The 22,829-nt window shown below is 43.0% G+C and overlaps 1 protein-coding gene across 1 annotated transcript in view; it reads left to right on the forward strand.

Annotated features, from left to right (window-relative positions):
• Positions 1-22,829, forward strand: part of LOC115139922 (homeobox protein cut-like 2) — a 125,900-nt gene that overhangs the window by 73,133 nt on the left and 29,938 nt on the right. The window contains 1 exon segment of the mRNA XM_029677798.2: positions 18,273-18,351. Within this exon segment, the coding sequence (XP_029533658.2) occupies positions 18,273-18,351 (79 nt within the window).

Genomic DNA, 22,829 nt, shown 5'->3' on the forward strand with positions numbered 1-22,829 from the left:
AACGTTTGACCCAAGTTAAACAATTTAAAGGCAATGCTACCAAATACTAAATGAGTGTATGTAAACTTCTGAAACACTGGGAATGTGATACAAGCAGTACAGGCAGAAATAAATCATTCTCTCTACTATTATTCTGACATTTCACATTCTTAAAATAAAGTGGTGATCCTAACTGACCTAAGCAGGGAATTTTTACTAGGATTAAATGTCAGGAATTGTGAAAAACTAAGTTTAAATGTATTTGGCTAAGTTGTATGTAAACTTCCGACTTCAACTGTATATGTATATGTGTATGTATGTATATATATATATATATATATACACACTACCGTTCATAAATTTGGGGTCACTTAGAATTGTCCTTGTTTTTGAAAGAAAAGCACATTTTTGTACTAACTATGCTAACAAACCTCCAAACGAGCTTCAACGCCATACAACACTCCTTCCATGGCCTCCAACTGCTTTTAAATGCTAGTAAAACTAAGTGCATGCTCTTCACCCGATTGCTGTCCACACCTTCCCGCCTAAGTAGCATCACTACTCTGCACAGTTCTGACCTAGAATATGTGGACAACTACAAATACCTAGGTGTCTGGTTAGACTGTCAACTCTCCTTCCAGACTCACGTTAAGCATCTCCTATGACCTATTTATTGCCTTTACCTTCCTACTCTTTTACATTTGCACACACTACATCGATTTTTCTATTTTTCTTTTCTATTGTGTTATTGACTGTACGTTTTGTTTATGTGTAACTCTGTGTTGTTGTTTTTGTCGCACTGCTTTGCTTTATCTTGGCCAGGTTGCAGTTGTATATGAGAACTGGTTCTCAGCTGGCCTACCTGGTTAAATAAAGGTAAAATAAAAAATTGTCCTTTAAAATAACATCAAATTGATCAGAAATATGCTCCAGATACTCAACTAGTCTAAAGAAGGCCAGTTGTTTTGCTTCTTTAATCAGGACAACAGTTTTCAGCTGTGCTAACATAATTGCAAAAGGGTTTTCTAATGATCAATTAGCCTTTTAAAATGATAACCTTGGATTAGCTGACACAACGTGCCATTGGAACACATGAGTGATGGTTGCTGATAATGGGCCTGTCACGCCGTAGAGATCCTTTTATTCTCTATGTTTGTTTGGTCAGGGTGTGTCTCGGGTGGGAAAGTCTATGCTTTCTGGTTCTTTGTTTTTGGCCAGGTATGATTCTCAATCAGGGACAGCTGTCTATCGTTGTCTCTGATTGGGAATCATACTTAGGCAGCCTTTTTTCCTTTTCTCATTTGTGAGTTGTTGTCTTCGTTTAATGCATGTATAGCCTTACGGAGCTTCACGTTAGTTTTTGATGTTTATTGTTTTGTTGGCGACGTTTAAAAATAAATGCTGCACCTTGGTCCGGTCATTTTCAAGACTACGCTCGTTACAGGGCCTCTGTACGAGGCACACCTATGTAGATACTCCATTAAAAATCAGCCGTTTCCAGCTACAATCGTCATTTACAACATTAACAATGTCTACACTGTATTTCTGATCAATTTTATGTTATTTTAATGGACAAAAAATGAGCTTTTCTTTCATAAACAAGGACATTTCTAAGTGACCATAAACTTTTGAACAGTAGTGTATGTTTAACCCAAAAATATATGGGAGATTGGAAATGATGCAGACAATTACATTGATGGAAGCGACAATCTATCTGTGATATTAAAGCTGATCCATCTGCTAAATATATATTTCTATAAAAAAATATATAAATATATACTTTTTTTAAATGTTACTTTTCAGTGTGTTCCCAGAAAATCTGAAGTTGCCATCAACAAGTAAAAAGTAGTCAGGGGTTGCGGGTGCTGCAAATGTTGCACCCAGGTATAACAACATCAAAATTATTAGGGGGTTCGATTAATCTCGCCCAGGGGCCCATGTAAGGTGTGTCTCCCAGATGTGAGCCAGGGGCCCCACTCTGTCTGACGGCGAAGTCGACTCAAAACAAAAGTGACGTAATTAAGCATGTATAGTAATGTGTAGGATTGTTTTCACACGCAAAAATGATTGCTTTTGATAAAAATGTTTTATCTGCCTTCTCTCTCTGCTTTCGCCTGGTGTATCCTGGGCCAGATTAATCAAACTTGCTTAAATTGTGCGCCATGCTGTGCGCAGTCAAAAGAAAATGGCATGCTTGCTAACTACGTGATTAAATTTGTCTGTTTTCTGAACTATTCAGAACAACTATTTTAGACTATTGTATTTTAACCAAGCAAATTAAATAAAGAAACAATCTCCTTTTTGACGTATCATTTAAATCGACTGTCAAAATCAGTGTTTTAAGAATAGGGTTCGTAGTGTGATGGCTAGAAGTACCGCCTTTGCATCTGAAGATTGTGGGTTCGTCTCCCAGAGGATACATTTTGATTATAGTTTATAGTTTTCCCAGCCCCCTACCGACACACACACACACACACACACACACACACACACACACACTTATACTAATATGGCTCTTAAATAAACCTTTGGGTTTGTGGAGTGACAGGCAGGTGGCAGTGAGTGTGGTAATGTGTAATACTGCGTTCATCTTGCTAGGACAGAGGAGAGACCACCTCACAGACACTCAAAGAAGAGGCCGTTGCCCTCATCCATGCGATGCACGCCATCCCTACGGTACTGCCTCAGGACACGGTGTTTTATAGCCGAGTGGCGGGTTGTGGGAATGCGCCTGTCACGGAGAAATGCAAGCTGGCCCATGTGGAACTGACAAACGACTTATGCCAATTCAAATGTACACGGGAAACATGGTACTTCGCACACTATCAATAATTAAAATGTATGTTCTGTTCCAAATCTGTGACTTCTCCCACCTGTTTTCATATTTATACTGCTATTTATAAATGAGGACATGTGTGCTCTTTTACTGGAGTTGTACAACTGTCTACAGCATTACTTAGGACATTTGTAGCTGAAGTTTTGTATTCAAGGGTGTAGAGCACCTGTCCAATTTCAGATTTGTAAATATGTCTATCATTTCTCTTAAGAGTTATGTAGTTGTCTAACGACTTTGTATTTTGCAAGTCCTTCTGAGCATTTTGTCATTTGTTGCAGTGTTTGTATCAGGGATGATCAAAACTTCTCTTGACGATTAACAGTGTTATGCAGGCTTTTTTGTTCAAGCCCAGTGCTACCACACCTGATACTACCACTCAGCTGTTCATCCAGACCATGAATAGTAGAATCAGGTGTGGCAGAACTGGGCTGTAGCTTGTCAAGAGTAATTTTTGCCATCCCCTGAATTGTATTTACAAAGTTTACTATATCTGATGACAAGCAGGTGTCCACATACTTTTGGTCATGCAGTGTATATGCTCGTCTCATTCCAAGAGCTTATTTGGCCTATCACTTCGAAGGTAAGCCGTTGTTCCTCCCAGAAGTTTCCACTTCTGGTTTCCACAATAACAGCACTTACAGTTGACCGGGGCAGCTCTAGCAAGGCAGAAATTTCAAATCAAATCACATTTTATTGGTCACAAACACATGGTTAGCAGATGTTAATGCAAGTGTAGCGAAATGCTTGTGCTTCTAGTTCCGACAGTGCAATAATATAAACAGTGCAAGTAGTCTAACAAATTCACAACAACTACAAGAAATAATACCGTTGAAGTCGGAAGTTTACATACACCTTAGCCAAATACATTTAAACTCAGTTTTTCACAATTCCTGACATTTAATCCTAGTAAAAATTCCCTGTCTTAGGCCAGTTAGGATCACCACTTTATTTTAAGAATGTGAAATGTCAGAATAATAGTAGAGAGAATTATTTATTTCAGCTTGTACTTCTTTCATCACATTCCCAGTGGTTCAGAAGTTTACATACACTCAATTAGTATTTGGTAGCTTGCCTTTAAATTGTTTAACTTGGGTCAAACGTTTCGGGTAGCAATAAGATGAGGAATGGGCCAAAATTCACCCCTGACATAGCTGGTGTGAGTCAGGTTTGTAGGCCTCCTTTCTCGCACACGCTTTTTTAATTCCGTCCACAACTTTTCTATAGGATTGAGGTCAGGGCTTTGTGATGGCCACTCCAATACCTTGACATTGTTGTCCTTAAGCCATTTTGCCACAACTTTGGAAGTATGCTTGGGGTCATTGTCCATTTGGAAGACCCATTTGCGGCCAAGCTTTAACTTCCTGACTGATGTCTTGGGACGTTGCTTCAATATATCCACATAATTGTCCCTCCTCATGATGCCATCTATTTTGGGAAGTGCACCAGTCCCTCCTGCAGCAAAGCACCCCCACAACATGATGCTGCCACCCCCGTGCTTCACAGTTGGGATGGTTTTCTTCGGATTGCAAGCCTCCCCCTTTTCCCTCCAAACATAACGATGTTCATTATGGCCAAACAGTTAAATTTTTATTTCATCAGACCAGAAGACATTTCTCCAAAAGGTATGATCTTTGTCCCCATGTGCAGTTGCAAACCGTAGTCTGGCTTTTTTTATGGCGGTTTTGGAGCAGTGGCTTCTTCCTTGCTGAGCGGCCTTTCAGGTTATGTCGGTATAGGACTCGTTTTGGTGTGGATATAGATACTTTTGTACCTGTTTCCTCCAGCATCTTCACAAGGTCCTTTGCTGTTGTTCTGGGATTTATTTGCACTTTTCGCACCAAAATACGTTCATCTCTAGGAGACAGAACGCGTCTCCTTCCTGAGTGGTATGGCCATGGTGTTTATACTTAGGTATTATTGTTTGTACAAATGACCATCAGGCGTTTGGAAATTGCTCCCAAGGATGAACCAGACTTGTAATTTTGTCAATTACCTATCAGAAGCGTTTAAAACCATGACATAATTTTATGGAATTTTCCAAGCTGTTTAAAGGCACAGTCAACTTAATGTACAGTTGTGGCCAAAAGTTTTGAGAATGACACAAATATTAATTTTCACAAAGTTTGCTGCCTCAGTGTCTTTAGATATTTTTTGTCAGATGTTACTATGGAATACTGAAGTATAATTACAAGCATTTCATAAGTGTCAAAGGCTTTTATCGACAATTACATGAAGTTGATGCAAAGAGTCAATATTTGCAGTGTTGACCCTTCTTTTTCAAGACCTCTGCAATCCGCCTTGGCATGCTGTCAATTAACTTCTGGGCCACATCCTGACTAATTTGCAGCCCATTCTTGCATCATCAATGCTTGAAGTGTGTCAGAATTTGTGGGTTTTTATTTGTCCACCCGCCTCTTGAGGATTGACCACAAGTTCTCAATGGGATTAAGGTCTGAGGAGTTTCCTGGCCATGGACCCAAAATATTGATGTTTTGTTCCCTGAGCCACTTTTTTCTTATGACAAGGTGCTCCATCATGCTGGAAATGGCATTGTTCGCACCAAACTGTTCCTGGATGGTTGGCAGAAGTTGCTCTTGGAGGATGTGTTGGTACCATTCTTTATTCATGGCTGTGTTCTTAGGCAAAATTATGAGTGAGCCCACTCCCTTGGCTGAGAAGCAACCCCACACATGAATGGTCTCAGGATGCTTTACTGTTGGCATGACACGGGACTGATGGTAGCACTCACCTTGTCTTCTCTGGACAAGCTTTTTTCCGGATGCCCCAAACAATCGGAAAGGGGATTCATCAGAGAAAATGACTTTACCCCAGTCCTCAGTAGTCCAATCCCTGTACCTTTTTCAGAATATCAGTCTGTCCCTGATGTTTTTCCTGGAGAGAAGTGGCTTCTTTGCTGCCCTTCTTGACACCAGGCCATCCTCCAAAAGTCTTCGCCTCACCGTGCATACAGATGCACTCACATCTGCCTGCTGCCATTCCTGAGCTAGCTCTGTACTGGTGGTGCCCCGATCCCGCAGCTGAATCAACTTTAGGAAATGGTCCTGGCGCTTGCTGGACTTTCTTGGGTGCCCTGAAGCCTTCTTCACAACAATTGAACCGCTCTCCTTGAAGTTCTTGATGATCCGATAAATGGTTGATTTAGGTGCAATCTTACTGGCAGCAATATCCTTGCCTATGAAGCCCTTTTTGTGCAAAGCAATGATGTTTCTTTGCAGGTAACCATGTTTGACAGAGGAAGAACAATGATTCCAAGCAACACCCTGCTTTTGAAGGTTCCAGTCTGTTATTCGAACTCAATCAGCATGACAGAGTGATCTCCAGCCTTGTCCTCGTCAACACTCACACCTGTGTTAACGAGAGAATCACTGACATGATGTCAGCTGGTCCTTTTGTGGTAGGGCTGAAATGCAGTAGAAATGTTTTTTTGTGATTCAGTTCATTTGCATGGCAAAGAGGGACTATGCAATTCATTGCAATTCATCTGATCACTCTTCATAACATTCTGGAGTATATGCAAATTTCCATTAAACTGAGGCAGCAGACTTTGTGAAAATGTATATTTGTGTCATTCTCAAAACTATTGGCCACGACTGTATGTAAACTTCTGACCCACTGGAATTGTGGTGAAATAATCTGTCTGTAAACAATTGTTGGAAAAATTACTTGTGTCATGCGCAAAGTAGATGTCCTAACCAACTTGCCAAAACTATAGTTTGTTAACAAGAAATGTGGAGTGGTTGAAAAAGGAGTTTTAATGACTCCAACCTAAGTGTATGTAAACTTCTGACTTCAACTGTACATAAAATAATACATTAAAAAACAAACAACTGCATAGTTTCCTAAGGACCTGAAGCGAGGCGACCATCTCTGTCGGCGCCATCTTGCTAGACTAACTGACTTGATGGAAAGGTGGCATCCTATGACTGTGCCATGTTGAAAATCACTGAGCTCTTCAGTACGGACCATTCTACTGCCAATGTTTGTCTATGGAGATTTCATGGCTGTGTTCTCGTTTTTATACACCTGTTAGCAATGGGTGTGGCCGAAATCATTTGAAGGGGTATTCACATACATTTGGCCATGTGGTGTGTAGGTATATCTCATTTGGCTGTATTAGGGGTGTGCCAACATGACCATAATCCTATCCCTAAACTGAAGTGTTTTGATATGCCTAAATAGATGTTGGCAAGATACCTCCCTGCACGTTCTCACTGCAAAAAAAGCTGCAGATTAGGAGCAGTGCGTGGAGGGGTGGTCGTGCGTGGAGGGGTGGGCGTGCGTGGAGGGGGTGGGCGTGCGTGGAGGGGTGGGCGTGCGTGGAGGGTGGGCGTGTGTGGAGGGTGGGCGTGTGTGGAGGGGTGGGCGTGTGTGGAGGGGTGGGCGTGTGTGGAGGGGTGGGCGTGTGTGGAGGGGTGGGCGTGCGTGGAGGGGTGGGCGTGCGTGGAGGGGTGGAGGGGTGGGCGTGCGTGGAGGGGTGGGCGTGCGTGGAGGGGTGGGCGTGCGTGGAGGGGTGGGCGTGCGTGGAGGGTGGAGGGGTGGGCGTGCGTGGAGGGGTGGGCGTGCGTGGAGGGGTGGGCGTGCGTGGAGGGTGGGCGTGCGTGCGTGGAGGGGTGGGCGTGCGTGCGTGGAGGGGTGGGCGTGCGTGGAGGGTGGGCGTGCGTGGAGGGGTGAGCGTGCGTGGAGGGTGGGCGTGCGTGGAGGGGTGGGCGTGTGTGGAGGGGTGGGCGTGTGTGTCTTCAATTTGCAGTGGCAGCTAAGTTTGCTATCACTCTGTCAGAATGCGCATTAGCGTTTCCTCAATTTTCCTTCTCTTGCCCCACTTGTTAGATATTATGCACATTGATAGCTTGATAGCAAACGTCCGCGTAATGTGATTTATCATAGTAGCAGGCAGCAGCAATCTAAATGATCAAGACTGAAAACATGTGAGGAAAAGTGATCGGGTGAAATTATGAAGCGGAGTGGACCTGAGAAAAACAGCTCCACTCTATCACATCAGAGCAGCATGATCAACCTTCTCTTTACAGACAGGCAAACTAGACTATTTATTTATTAAGACCACTCACATGACTGACTCAAAGACAGTACAGTATGGTTTAGGAACTCTGTGACTGACATGAGAAATATGCTTGCTGGCACCCGAATTAAAACATTTTTAAAAAGAAAATCTGATCATTACAAAAATTCTCAAATCATAATTGTATCTAGAAAATTGCCCATATCCGTTACGATACTTGTTTTGTCTGACTACTCGCCACACCCCTAGGCGTATGTATTTTTAGAAATAGGCTTATTGTAAATGTGTATTGTTGTTGCGTCACCATCTTTAATGCAATAATTCATTCAAGTACAAACAAGGATGTTGTTATGATTATTCTTTTTTTATGAAAGGTATTGCTAAAATAAAGGTTTAAGGAAATAGATGCATGCACCACATTATTACAAGACAAAACAGCCCAATCAAGCCTGATGGTCTCGTAAGTATAAAAGCATAGGTTGCTTTCATTTAATTTTAAAAAATCATGAAAAGTAGCGTAATGGGATAATGTCTTACTGTGGTGTGTGAAGAATCCAATACTTTACCTTGTATCCAGTACAAATCACATTATTGTGGAAGCAGCTCTTCTAAGAGTATGAATTAGGCTGTTTGTGAAGGTTTGAATCCTAAGCAACCTGCCTACACATAGTTTGAAGTACAATACCAACATAGCTCCTGTAATAGGTCAAAGCGGTGTGCTGGAAAACATGGGTGGAATCGGCATTGTGGTGCTCATGTGAATTTCCTTTCTTTTTCGACTTCAGACCAATGCCTATTCTCACTTAAAACTTAGTTTTTTGTTTTTAATACACCATTTACTCCAACACACACATGCTCAAATGGACATCTTCAGCAGTCTAGTATAAATTATAATACATTTGGTTTCCTCATTGTTTCCCGGAATAGCTGCTGTGCCTTTATCTAGCTCTATACTTCTTACAGAATATGTGATACACACAAGCACAGGCTTTAGTAGCATCAATCTCAAATCCTCTGTAGGTTACAAGACAGAGAAAATCTCTCTCTCTCCCAGTATTTCTCTGAAGGAACTTGAATCATGGCCCTGAACAGCTCACGTTAATGTCTGAAGACACTGTACAAAATTGCCTTGTTTATGCCTGTAATGTAACCTGTCTGTTCCAGTGTCGCTTATTCTCAGCGGAACCGCCGATGGTGGCAGCCGAGTCTGGAGTGAATTTGCCGGGCGATTACCTGGGAAACATCAACAGTCATTAATTATGTAAAACTCTCCTCACAGTGGGAGCTGAGAGCAGCATACAACCGCAGAGCCGGCTCCTATTAGAGTCAATGTACTCTACAATAAGCCCCTGCTGATTATCAACCTCCAACAACCACCACCCCCTTTGAAACACACACACACACACAGGTTTTATTAAGTCTTGTTCAAATGTGCTAGTATGTTTAGCTGGGGATGAGAATGTGATGAGTCTCTGTGCTGTCTCCCTCTCCTAGCAGCCACATCATTCACTGCTCTCTACAGTTCCCCTTATTTTATTTATTTGATTTGTTCTGCAGTTGCCTGTTTTCCAGCAGCCTCGATAAGATGAGTGAAAGAGGAAAATCTGACAGGACAAATGATATGTCGTACTGGTGGGGAGGGGAAGGGACTGCTTCACTGCTGATAGTGCTGTCACAGCCAGCCCTGTTCGCAGGAAGTAGTCTTGTTGTTTTGTTAACGTGATGAGTAAAAACCTATCATCACCTTAAGCAGTCTTACTTATTGGAGACCTGTGTCCCCCAGGGGAGATTACTACTGACAGCTGATAGTGGAAATGGATGTCATTGTTTGGTCATTATTATTAGTAGTATTATTACAGACAGTTCTGGAACACACAATAGGTCTCAATTCAATGTCACCAATTTGTCTCGAGACGCTTGCCATCAGATGTTGGCTGTTCAGAGTCACACTTTCCCTTGTTCTTACTGTTCATTGCAAACAGCGAGCTTTTGGTTTCCTCTCTGTCAGCTGTGCCTCTGAACCCCCATTCAGCACTCGTTCATCAGGCACTCTCCATTGAGAGAATGCAGGTTTGGCATGATGTTCCTCTACAGTGAAACAAAGGCAGGGCTGACACCTTTAATTTATTAGGCTATTATGCATTCTGCAATGATAATTGCTTCACTGGAAAGTCACCAGCCTTCTGAGAGGGAGAGACAGGAGAGGTGGCTGGAGAACGCTATCCATCATGGCAGAACACGCCCTCTGTCTCGGCCGTGCCGTCTCACCTTGGACATGTCGTAGGCCAGGTGGAAGATACATTGTTTTCATGTGTCTGAGGGAGAGATGCTGCTGTGCCAAGCATGTGCCACTGGTGGGTGCCGGGCTCCACTACTGGCCTCAAGCTGGCATACCCTTCTCTGCGGTGGCATTGTTCACGGGGGCCATCCAGGAATGAGAGCAGTCCCTTTGCCTTGAAAATCATCCCTTACTATCTTCTCCACTTTCTCCTCACACCCTCCACTCTTTTCGTCCCCACTATAGTATTCTCCTTCAATGCTGGAATGTCCCTCTCTTAACTACATTTCATATGATATGCTCCTCCTTTCACCCCACTGTCTCTCCCTATCTCTTCATTCTCAGTGCATTCCCCTTACTCTCCTGTCATGTCACTGCGACTCCTCTTCTTCAGACACACGCTTTCCAACCATTAGGTCACTCAACACTTCAAACATTTTGAATCTTTTGTCTCAAAAAGAAATAAAGGCTCCTGTCTTTTGAACTACAAAGACTTTCAAAAAAGATTTGTTTTCCTTTCTTTGTCTGTCTCCCTCTGTGTCTGTCTTGACTTTGCGGTGACTTTGAGGTGTTAAGCAGAGGTTTGTGTTGGGTTTTGTCGTGTGGGTGGAGCTGCTGGCTGGCTCTGTTGTTCTGTTCCACTGTATGGTGATGGTGGTGGTGGTGGGGGGACCAAGCCTACTAAACACCTGCAGGATGGCAGAGCCGAGTGGGGCTTTGATCTGAGTTTAATGCCTCACAGTGTTCTGTCTCACACGGAGCTCACCGTGCCATGTCCATCAGGATTACTCTACTCTACCTTGATCTGCTGGAGATCTGCTCACGGCTCTGCCTGTGTCATTACCCACACACACACACACACACACACACACTCTCTCTCTCTCTCTCTCTCTCTCTCCCTCTCTCTCTCTCTCTCTCTCTCTGTCTCTCTCGCTCTCTCTCTCTCTCTGCCTCTCTCTCTCTCTCTCTCTCTCTCTGTCTCTCTCTCTGTCTCTCTCTGCCTCTCTCTGTCTCTCTCTGTCTCTCTCTGTCTCTCTCTCTCTCTCTTTGTCTCTCTCTCTCTGTCTCTCTCTCTCTCTCTTTCTCTCTCTCTGTCTATCTCAGTCTCTGTCTCTGTCACGTCCTGATCAGGGCGTGAGTTGGGGTGGGTATTCTATGTTTTTGTTCTATGTTTTGTATTTCTGTGTTTGGCCTGGTATGGTTCCCAATCAGAGGCAGCTGTCTATCGTTGTCTCTGATTGAGAACCATACTTAGGTAGCCTGTTCCCACCTGTGTTTGTGGGTAGTTGTTTTCTGTTTTGTGTGTCTTCACCTTACAGAACTGTTTCGTTCACTCTCTCTCTCTCTATGTTGTTTTTATGCTTATTGCAGTGTTCAGTTTATTTATTAAAATTAACATGGACACTTGCCACGCTGCGTTTTGGTCTGATCCTTCCTATTTCTCATCCGAGGAGGACAACGATCGTTACAGTCTCTCTCTTTCTGTCTCTCTCTCTTTCTGTCTCTCTCTCTTTCTGTCTCTCTCTCTTTCTCTGTCTCTCTCTCTTTCTCTGTCTCTCTCTCTTTCAATTCAATTTCAATTCAAGGGGCTTTATTGACATGGGAAACATGTGTTAACATTGCCAATGCAAATGAGGTAGATAATATACAAAAGTGAAATAAACAATAAATAAATAAATAAGTACAGAAGTTTCAAAACAATAAAGACATTACAAATGTCATATTATATATATATATATATATATATATATATATATATATATATATATATATATATATATATATATATATCTTTCTCTGTCTCTCTCTCTTTCTCTGTCTCTCTGTACTCTAGCTACTTCTAGAGGGCTCTCTTTAGATTCAGTTATTTTACAACAATCTGGTGTACAACCCCTGTTATTGAGTTATGGTCCACTGTTATAGATTAATAATATATCATTTATTGATTGGTGTGTTATTGATCGGTTAGATTGATTGATATTATTGATTTGCTTATAAATGATTGTTTGGAGTTGGTTTAGTATTGATTGGTGAGTGTTATTGATTGGTTTAGTATTGATTGGTTAGATTGCAATTATTGATTGTTTTGTTATTGATTGGTTAGATAGTTTTTTTATTGATTACTTTTACCCACTGATTGGCTCAAAGAGCACTGTGACAGAAGCACATCATGAAATGACCTTAGATGTTAGGATGAGGGTGTGGTTAGTCAGGTTTGGGAGTTGTGAGCTAGAGGAGGGTGGATCTGGGCAGCCTTGGTTCCTTGTGGATGGGAGTGTAACTGGGTGACTAGGAGCTGCTGATTGGTTCTGACGTGGGGGCGGGATGTATGTCAGGCACAGGAGGTTGGTGGCACCTTCATTGGGGAGAACAGGCTCATAGTAATGGCTAGAACGGAATACATGTAAAGGTATCAAACTCATCAAACACACGGCTTCCTCCTTTCATCGCCTGAAGAAGAGTGTGTGTGCGAGTGTGTTTTGCTTGTGTCCCTATCCTCTACCCACTCATCACTCACTCCACACCGGTTCATCCCTCTTTTCCCTCTCTCCTCCTCTTAACACTCAAGGAAAAACAAGCACTGATGACAGCATAGTAGCAATAACTGTACTCCCCTATAGTTCCCACTGTCCCTCTCTGCACCCACAGAATGGTGTTTTTTCCCCACCGCCCATAAGGATGCCATAAGGGTGTTGTCACTTGCTGCATGGTGGTGGAATTCCCAGTGTGTTGTTCTAATAGGCATTCAGGCTGACTGGGGCTGTGGTGACACACTGTCAGCTCCTGGGCTCTGTTGGGTCTCTGTGAGCAGCACAGAGGACCGACTCCCATGATTGTGAGCTGACCTTTGCATCATGTGCAGATGACAGGTAATTTAGAGGCCTCTGGGAATGTGCTACCATACATTCCCAGTCCCTTACACACACACACACACACACACACACACACACACACACACACACACACACACACCACCTCTCTCATCCACCAGCAGCAATAATCTTACTAACTCACACGTCCATGCACACACACAAACACATTCGGACACACACACACACACACACACACACACACACACACACACACACACACACACACTAACACCCCCGCCACGTCACACACACCTAACACCCCCGCCACGTCACACACTCTAATCACCTGCATCATCGCACAACCTGTCCTCAAACACCCAAATCACAGGAGGTGGCATTCTGGTTAAAAAAAAAGGATTTAGAGTGATAATTGCATAATCACCAGTTGTGATAATTGTAATTGATGTCTGCATAATTGCTAATTGCAGTCTTTATGGGAACCTCTTTCTCGCCCTCTCTGTCTCTGTCTGTAGCTCAGTGCCTGTCTGCCTTTCTCTTCCCTGCACTTCTTTATGTTAAACTCATCTTTTGCCATTATTTATTCTTCTCTTCTCACATGTTGACACACCACACACACACACACACACACACACACACACACACACACATGCAAACAGACCCACAATTCGACCATGTGTTTCACTATAAGTATCCTCCTAGGCCTCAGTAAGCATTTCCCAGCAGTGCTGGAGACAGCAGCAGTAGCCAGCCCACACGGACTGGTCCTCTGTGAAGAGTTATGGTCCACCTCTAACAGGTTTCCTCTCTCTCTCTCTCTCTCTCTCTCTCTCTCTCTCTCTCTCTCTCTCTCTCTCTCTCTCTCGCGCTCTCTCTCTCTCTCGCTTTCTCTCTTTCTTTCTCTCTCTCGTTCTCTCTCTCTTTCTCTCTCTCTCTCTCTCTCTCTCTCTCGTTATCTCTTTCTCTCTCTCTCTCATTCTCTCTCTCTCTCTTGTTCTCTCTCTCTCTCGTTCTCTTTTTCTCTCTCTCTCTCATTCTCTCTTTCTCTCATTCTCTCTCTCGTTCTCTTTCTCTCTCTATTTCCCTACAATAAATATCTGGGGGTTTACTCCTGCTGCCTGTAAAATGATTGTTCCCCACATCCCTCCCAGAGAAGCCATATTCGATCATTTTACGGTCAAACTGGCTAACATGGAATAGGTTTAGATACATTGTCCTACTACCACCGTACCTTTGCTGAAACATACATTATTTATACCATACCTCTCCATAGTGTAATTTGTGTGGTACCAGGGGACGGAAGCTAATCCCATGTGTTTGGCTGAAGGTAGATTAGCATCAGGTCCAGAGGAAGACGAGTCACTCAGATCAGACCACATTATGCGTGACACCTCCGAGGTGCTTTGATGATGGCGGTGGCAGCGTGCATGAGGGGAGAGGGTTACGCATACCGAGTGTGCTGACGTGAGGAGGCATCCGGAGTGTGATTGATGTCTCCTCTAGCGGCTGCAGACAGGTTAATGGTGTGATTGTGGAGGTAATCTCCGTGTTCTCTCGTTAAAGGGTGATGGAGGGCCAGGAGACCCCCGTGTCTGTGGGAAATGGAGTCTGTTGCGTTCACAGGTCGTGTGCGTTTTGCATGTGCAGTTCAGGGTCTTATTTGATGTATTCTTTAGAAAGGTAGACAGGACAAGGACAGGGACATGGACAAGGACAGGGACAGGGCGTCCGTCTGAAACAGATCCTGGTGAGTTCACACAACCTGCTATATATACACTGAACAAAAATATAAACGCAACATGTAAAGTGTTGGTCCTATGTTTCACGAGCTGAAATAAAAGATCGCATAAATCTTTCATACGCACAAAAATACGTATTTAGTGCACAAATTTGTTTACATCCCTGTTAGTGAGAATTTCTGCCTTGCCAACATAATCCATCCACTTGATAGCTGTGGCATATCAAGAAGCTGATGAGAGAGAGAGAGAGAGAGAGAGAGAGAGAGGAGAGAGAGAGAGAGGAGAGAGAGAGAGAAAGAGAGGAGAGAGAGGAGAGAGAGAGAGAGAGAGGAGAGAGAGAGAGAGAGAGAGGAGAGAGAGAGAGAGAGAGAGAGAGAGAGAGGAGAGAGAGAGAGAGAGAGAGAGAGAGATGGCTGGCTGGTAGCTGCAGACTGTTGCATCTATATCGATTGGGCTCCAGCCTTTCCATTTTCCATGAACTCCGGCTCGCAGTTCCGAGTGGGAGGGATTTGCTTGATCTTTATGATATTTCTTTAAACATGATGCTGTCGTTATGCCTCTTCGGGGAGGACACAAGACAATTCCAGTCATTCAAGGGCTCTCCGTCTCTCTCTCTTTCCCACAGTTGTTACTTATAACCATCTCTAAACAGTTTCTCCACCATTCTCATAAGTGTTTTCAGACCTCGGTCCAAATAACATTGTCGAACTGAACTCAGACCAATAAATAAGGTCTCAGACGATAACATGCACTGGGTTCCTTCAATAGAAGTCATTATGTTTGATCAGATAAAAACTGTAATCAACAGTGATAGGAATTCTATAGAGAATAGATGACAATAATTAGAATTGAGTTTCTTCTTGGATTGGAGGGACATTTGTAGTGGACGTGGCCTATCTGACACAGGAAGTTGCTGACACCTTATTGGGAGAACGGACTCGTGGCTGGAGCGGTTTCCCCATGTTTGATTTCTTTTTTAAATGACATTTTATTCAACCTTTTATTTACCATTTTTTACAACCCCTTTGGCACTAATTTCAGAACCTTGTGGTCATTTTTCAGAACTCTAGACACAAAACTCAGAACGGTCATCACTTGTAACACAGGCTGTCCAATGTTCAAAACATTGCATTGTGCATTCATATCTTTAAAGAAACCTTGCACTTGCAGAATCATTGGTTCAAATAACTCATTTATCACGAAATACCACAGGAACATTCATTTAGATCACCCACACACAAGATACAGAGAGTTTCACTGTGTAGTTGTTCATACAATCATTAAATGTTGTAGTACAAAATATGTGATAAATGTTTCATTATGGTACTACACGTAAATGAATCACTGTAAAAGGACTAGTAAAGAGAGTACTACAGACATCGTGGAATCATTGAACAAAATCTGAAATGTATTGACCGGTTTTAGGAAAGGAGAGTATGGGGGTAAGTACAGGGTGGTAAATTGTGGATGGGCCTGAAACCATGCTTGCACCATTTGAGCATGGTGGAACCTGACATTATCCCACACAATGACATAGGTCACGCCATCAGCTCTACAGACCTGATTTAGCTCACCAAGAAGGTTACATTCGAACAGCGAATCATGTGGCTGCCTGCAACTCAACATAGAGAGTTTAATAGAGTAGAGAGTTTTAGTTGTTGTTCAACCTAACATTAGAACGGGCAAGATGAGTAATCTAAGCAACTTTGACCGTGGTATGATTGATGATGCTACACATGGTGATTCCAGCATCTCAGAAACAGCTGCCTTCCTGGGATTTTTATGCACTACAGTCTCTACAGTTTACAGAGAATTGTGCGATAAACAAAACACATTCAGTGAGCTGCAGTTCTGTGGGCAAAAACACCTTGTTAATGAGAGAGGACAGAGGAGAATGTTCAGACTCATTCCAGCTAACAGAAAGGCCACAAATGCTCAAATAACAGCTGTTTAAAACAGTGGTGTGCAGAAGGGCATCTCTTAACGTACAACACCGTGAATAATTCAGGCTGTTGTGGAGGAAAAAGGTGGTCCTACCCGGTACTAGATAGATGTACCTAATAAAGTGGCCGGTGAGTGTACAGTAATGTCAAATCTGAAACCATGGTCTGGAAAAGTGGTACATGGGACCATAGAAACAGTGTCTGATAATGAATGATGATGAAATATTACATCCATAGATAATGTAGTCCAATTGGTTCATGTTCCACGGTAATTGGTGTCAATGGATCTCGTTATCCTGAAACTTTCATGATCTAAACATGGAATATTGTTTGTCAGTTTCCATAAAACTATGCATTAAGAGTAATGCAACAGTTGCTTATCATTTGAACAGTTGTATCAATTGATAGTTAGATCATTGTAATGAAATTAATAGACAGTCATCTCAGATGTAATGTGTGAATTGCATTTTGAAATGGTAATACTTTGATGTTAAGTTGTGTCATTTTGAACAGGTGATTTTAGTTCAATGAACAAATGATCATAGCTTTATGTGTATTGTATCCAAGCAATTGGAAAAAGTGTTAAGAGTTTTGAAAAATGTGCATTTTGATCATTGGTTGTGAGTTTTGTGTCTAGAGTTTGGAAAAATAACATCAAGGTTCCGAAATGACAGCCAAACTGTAACTAGGCAAGTCGGTTAAGAACAAATTCTTATTTACAATGACGGCCTACCCCAACCACCCCCGGATTGCTCTGGGCCAATTGTGAGCTGCCTTATGGGACTCCCAATCACGGCCGGATGTGATACAGCCTGGTTTCGAACCAGGGACTGTAGTGACGCCCCTTGCATGGAGATGCAGTGCCTTAGACCACGGTGTACGATGCCATTCCATTTACTCCGTTCCAGACATTATTATGAGCCGTCCTCCCCTCAGCAGTCTCCTGTGCTATCGGATGTAGTATTTCAGAGAGTTGCTAAGCTAAGACTTTCCGACATTGACTTGTTCTGACTTACAGTAGATAACAGGGCTGCTGGTGTATTGTAGCTATGAGGACCGTAACCCACATACCCACCAGGGCAGGTGCCCTCTCCATGGGGCCAGGTGGTGACTAATTCCCTTCTTTGTCCATCCAAATGAATTGTTAATTGGTTTGCATCACCCGTGGAGTGGAGAATAGCAGGAGAGTCTGTGCGCCTGTGTGATGTAGGCCACAGACACTGACCTGCCTCATAGAGCACACCACAACTGCGCTGAACAGGCCAAATGTCACCTCAATACACACCGCAACGTTGGGGTTTAAGAGGCCAAATATCAGCTTGCAGTATTAGCTCAGCACCTTGTTCACATAATTCAGCACACAAACCCCCGTCAGAGCAACATGTTGGTGATGTACCGTCCTTCTGATTACCTTCTGGAGATGCATCAACTTTGTTTCTGTCTGTCTCGTTAGCACACCGACTCTATATGCTGCTTATTTACTTCATATGTCAGAACAGTGGAGAATGCATGTAAATGCAGATGTTCGGTGTGTATGTGTCGCTAAATGTTCCTTCGGCAAAGGTTTAGTTTGAATGTTGAAGCCCGAGTGTCACCCTGACGGCTGTGTCCTGTCCTGTCGTCTCCAGGTGGTCGCTCTGAACAAGCGCAGTAAGGAGGCAGAGTCGGCATTCCTGGGAATCTACAAGCAGCTTATCGAAGCCCCTGGTGAGTCTCCCACCTGTAACTGAGCCACACACTTCACAACAGCACAGTCACAGACACAGACAACACACAACATTGCTCATGTAACAAACCTCCCACAAGAGATCACTCTCCCCAGCCAGATCAACTACACACCAAGCCAAAGTCAACGTCATTAGGCCAACGTTAGACATGAGACAAGCTAAAAATACAAAGTGACTGTTTTCTTGCCATAGATATATAAATATCCACATGACACCCTGTAGTTCTTATCTATGTTTTAGAGTCTGTGCTCTGTGTGGGGCCACTTCAAAACCGAGCGCTGGTCCTTGAGCGTTGCATTGCTGAGGAGAGACGATCCTTGTGGGGATGGGCTGTTGATTGCAAAATGGCCAATTAAAAGCCAACTGTAGCTTGTCTTAGTCTGGAGTGCAGGCCTGATGAGGCCAGCAGGGAAAGAGAGGGGGAGGGGGAGAGACTGTTTATTCTGTTGTTGTTTGTTGCCAGGGCACACTATACAGCATTGCTCTTTGTTGCAGGAGACAAGAGCAAAATGCACTCCAATCTCCGGCTACATCAGAGGAACACTCATTGCAAGAGTAGAGAACGCGGTTTACAGATACAATGAATACAAGATAAAAGTGGGTGTCAGAGAAAATAGCGATGCAGCGACTGACTTTTAAAGGTCTCCATTTTGCCTTGAAGTCTCCTGCTTGATATTTCACCACACACTTTGAATGGAGTTATTTTCTTGATAAGAAATTGATGTCTTTTGAAGATGTGTTCAGTTTGATTTCCTGACCTATACCTGCACGTATCAAGGGCTTAATAGAGGACCCAGGAGGGTTTTAGGGGCTATATTTTGTCATGAACAAATGTTCTATCAAGAGCAGACTGAACCAACAGTGATAATGTAAGGAATGAGGACTTCATCTCTTTAATTGCACAGGGCACTGACAAGAAAGAGTACTTATAAACCATGTTCAACTGTATCGGAACCCTTGTAGCTAGGATTGGGTTTAAAGATTTAAAAAATAGGAATTTAACGCTTACTTTTGCTCTCACACACAAGCGCATACACATACACACCCACACACCAGAGGAGGCTGGTGGGAGGAGCAATAGGAGGACGGGCCTATTATAATGGCTGTAATGAAAAATAAATGGAACGGAGACGAACGTGGTTTCCGTATGTTTGGTGTGTTTGATATCGTTCCGTTCACTCTATTCCAGCCATTACAATGAGCCCGTCCTCTTATAGTGCCTCCCAACAGCCTCCTCTGGCACACACACATGCATGCACACTTTCAGCTCCTATTTTGACATGAACATATATGACATCGACATCTCCACCAATCACTTCTCTATGATGGGCCTTGTCGTCATGTCACAAAGCTAAAGGAGTGGCCCTGGTTACATCAGAGGGCCTTGGATTAGCATATTCAGAACACTCATCTTCCTCTGACCTTACCTGGACCTGCACTAGCATTAGCATCCGGGTGACTCTCCCTCACCAGAGTCTCTAGTCTTAGCTCTCATACTCTGTGTCACTGCAGGTCTGTGTATGTATGACTTTTCCTGGGCTTTACTACTACAGAAGGAGTTATTATTTCATCCCACCTCAGTAAAACCAAAATAAACGCAGCCAGCTGAGCTGCTGATTTATTAGTTGCCGTCTAATCCTTTAATGCCATACCAATCATTTCCATTAACAGCTAATTGCTAAAAGTCTCCAAATCTATTCACTATTATCTTTCTGATATTATTTACCTCCTATCTGATGCCAAACAGGAGTCACAAAATGGAGAGTAGGGTATTTTGTGTGTCATTGTGCATCTCACTGGCCTGTCCAAGGTCACCTCCTGTTCCCAGAGTGGACCGCTCCAGGTACACCAGAGGACAGTCAGTTGGCTGTGGTCCCTCACTTTATTAGTCTCCTCCCCTATAAACACATCACTGTGCTGCTTTCCCACCAGTCTCCAAACAAACCATCCAGCTCATGTATTTTTTATGTTCTGACAGACGCAATTATTCTTAACACACCGTGCTCGTTAATCTTAATGCCGTTATTACTATTCATTGGCAGACATTTTTTTTCTCCCTCTTATTTAATTTGAAAGGATCCCTCCATCCTGGCTGTCTGCTGACACTCACAGGCCGTTGGTCCAATCAGAGCGGCCGACAACAGAGTTAATGAATGCAAGAGGAGAGCCAGGGAGGGGGAGGGGACAATGTGACCTGTTGTATCCAGTTAACAGCAACGTTTGGTGTCAGGTATCAGTTATCCACAATAACAAATCAGTTATTGGAATAGGTGCCAATGATGATGTCAGTTGCATAATGTTGGACACGCATGACACATGTTATGCTGCTGCTTTCATATTCTCAGTTCATATGAATGTTATAGACAGAGGGTATATGCATCCCTGACACAACTCAGGGCTACCCTGAACATGCTCTCTATAGAGAAGGTTTTAATCACCTCCCAATTTGTTAAAGCAAATGTGTATCTCACATCAGTGTGTTTACGAGGAGGAGAATGTTAGTGTAAGGGGAGAGAGGAGAATGCATGGCTGGAAATGGTGTGCGTGTGCGTGTGCGAGTGAGATTTGGGTTTTGTTTTTGCTGTAAAGTCAGCAAGTGTATCAAGCTCCAGCTGCTGAACAAGATAGCTATTATTATAGTGGTGGTGTGTCTGGACTTAGAGTGGCACTGTTTCCTGTGACAAAGGGTTACATGTAGTATGACAATGGCAACCTTTACCGGTGATGGATTCTGGGTTCTGAATAGTGTTCATTATCAGGAATCTTATTGAAATATTGAGTGCTATGGTCTAGAGGGTCTACACCAGAAGTTAATGGTTATCTGTAGGAGGAATATATATGGTGGAGGCAATTAAGCTTGGAATGTACTGAGTGCAGGGAGACGATCATATGTTGGCAGGCACTGATAAAGATGGGGAGCTGTGGATTAGTGAGGAAGGGGGTCGAGGCTAGGTCAGGTCACATTAAGGGAGAAGGAACAGTTTATTGCCTGTATCACTTAACTTCCTGCCTTGTAATAAAGATGTCATGTTTAGAGAGAAGGAGGAGACTCCACCACAATTTGGGGTATATATATATATAACCACTGGTGTGACTATTTATTTGGTCTTATGCAGCTGCATTGATCCAATGGGTGAATAAACTTGGTTTAAGCTTGACTAATTATCCGTGAGTTTTAATAGGTTCATTTAGAACCTAACACCGGTGTCATGAACAGTCCGTCGTACAAGGCATGCTCTTTGAAGCAACTCCAATGCGTCCTCTGCATTTTATGGGGAACAGTTGAAATAAGTGCTCTGAGCAATGAGAACACTTTGAAAATGTAATACTTCTAAAAATGTCATTATTGGGTCCCCAAGCCAAAATGTCACGCACCACAATCATAATGTGCATTTCCATGCATTTAAGACATACAGTTGAAGTCGGAAGTTTACATACACTTAGGTTGGAGTCATTAAAACATGTTTTTCAACACTCCAAAAATGTCTTGTTAACAAACTATAGTTTTGGCAAGTGTGCTAGGAAATCTACTTTGTGCATGACACAAGTACTTTTTTCAACAATTGTTTACAGACAGATTATTTCACTTACAATTCACTGTATCACAATTCCAGTGGGTCAGAAGTTTACATACACTAAGTTGACTGTGCCTTTAAACAGCTTGGAAAATTCTAGAAAATTATGTCATGGCCTACCTTCAAACTCGTGCCTCTTTGCTTGACATCATGGGAAAATCAAAATAAATCAGCCAAGACCTCAGAAAAAACATTGTAGACCTCCACAAGTCTGGTTCATCCTTGGGAGCAATTTTCAAACGCCTGAATGTACCACATTCATCTGTACAAACAATAGTACGCAGGTATAAACACCATGGGACCACGCAGCCGTCATACCGCTCAAGAAGGAGACGCGTTTTGTCTCCTAGAGATGAACGTACTTTGGTGAGAAAAGTGCAAATCAATCCCAGAACAACAGCAAAGGACCCTGTGAAGGTGCTGGAGGAAACAGGTACAAAAGTATCTATATCCACAGCAAACGAACCCTATATCGACATAACCTGAAAGGCCGCTCAGCAAGGAAGAAGCCACTGCTCCAAAACCACCATAAAAAAGCCAGACTGGTTTGCAACTGCACATGGGGGCAAATATCGTACTTTTAGGAGAAATGTCCTCTGGTCTGATGAAACAAAAATAGAACTGTTTGGTCATAATGACCATCGTTATGTTTGGAGGAAATGGGGGGAGGCTTGCAAGCCGAAGAACACCATCCCAACCGTGAAGCACAGGGGTGGCAGCATCATGTTGTGGGGGTTCTTTGCTGCAGGAGGGACTGGTGTATTTTACAAAATAGATTGTATCATGAGGCGGACAATTATGTGGATATATTGAAGTAACATCTCAAGACATCAGTTAAAGCTTGGTCGCAAATGGGTCTTCCAAATGGACAATGACCCCAACC

This window comes from Oncorhynchus nerka, linkage group LG13 (assembly GCF_034236695.1).
Source record: "Oncorhynchus nerka isolate Pitt River linkage group LG13, Oner_Uvic_2.0, whole genome shotgun sequence".
Classification (NCBI taxonomy): Eukaryota; Metazoa; Chordata; class Actinopteri; order Salmoniformes; family Salmonidae; genus Oncorhynchus; species Oncorhynchus nerka.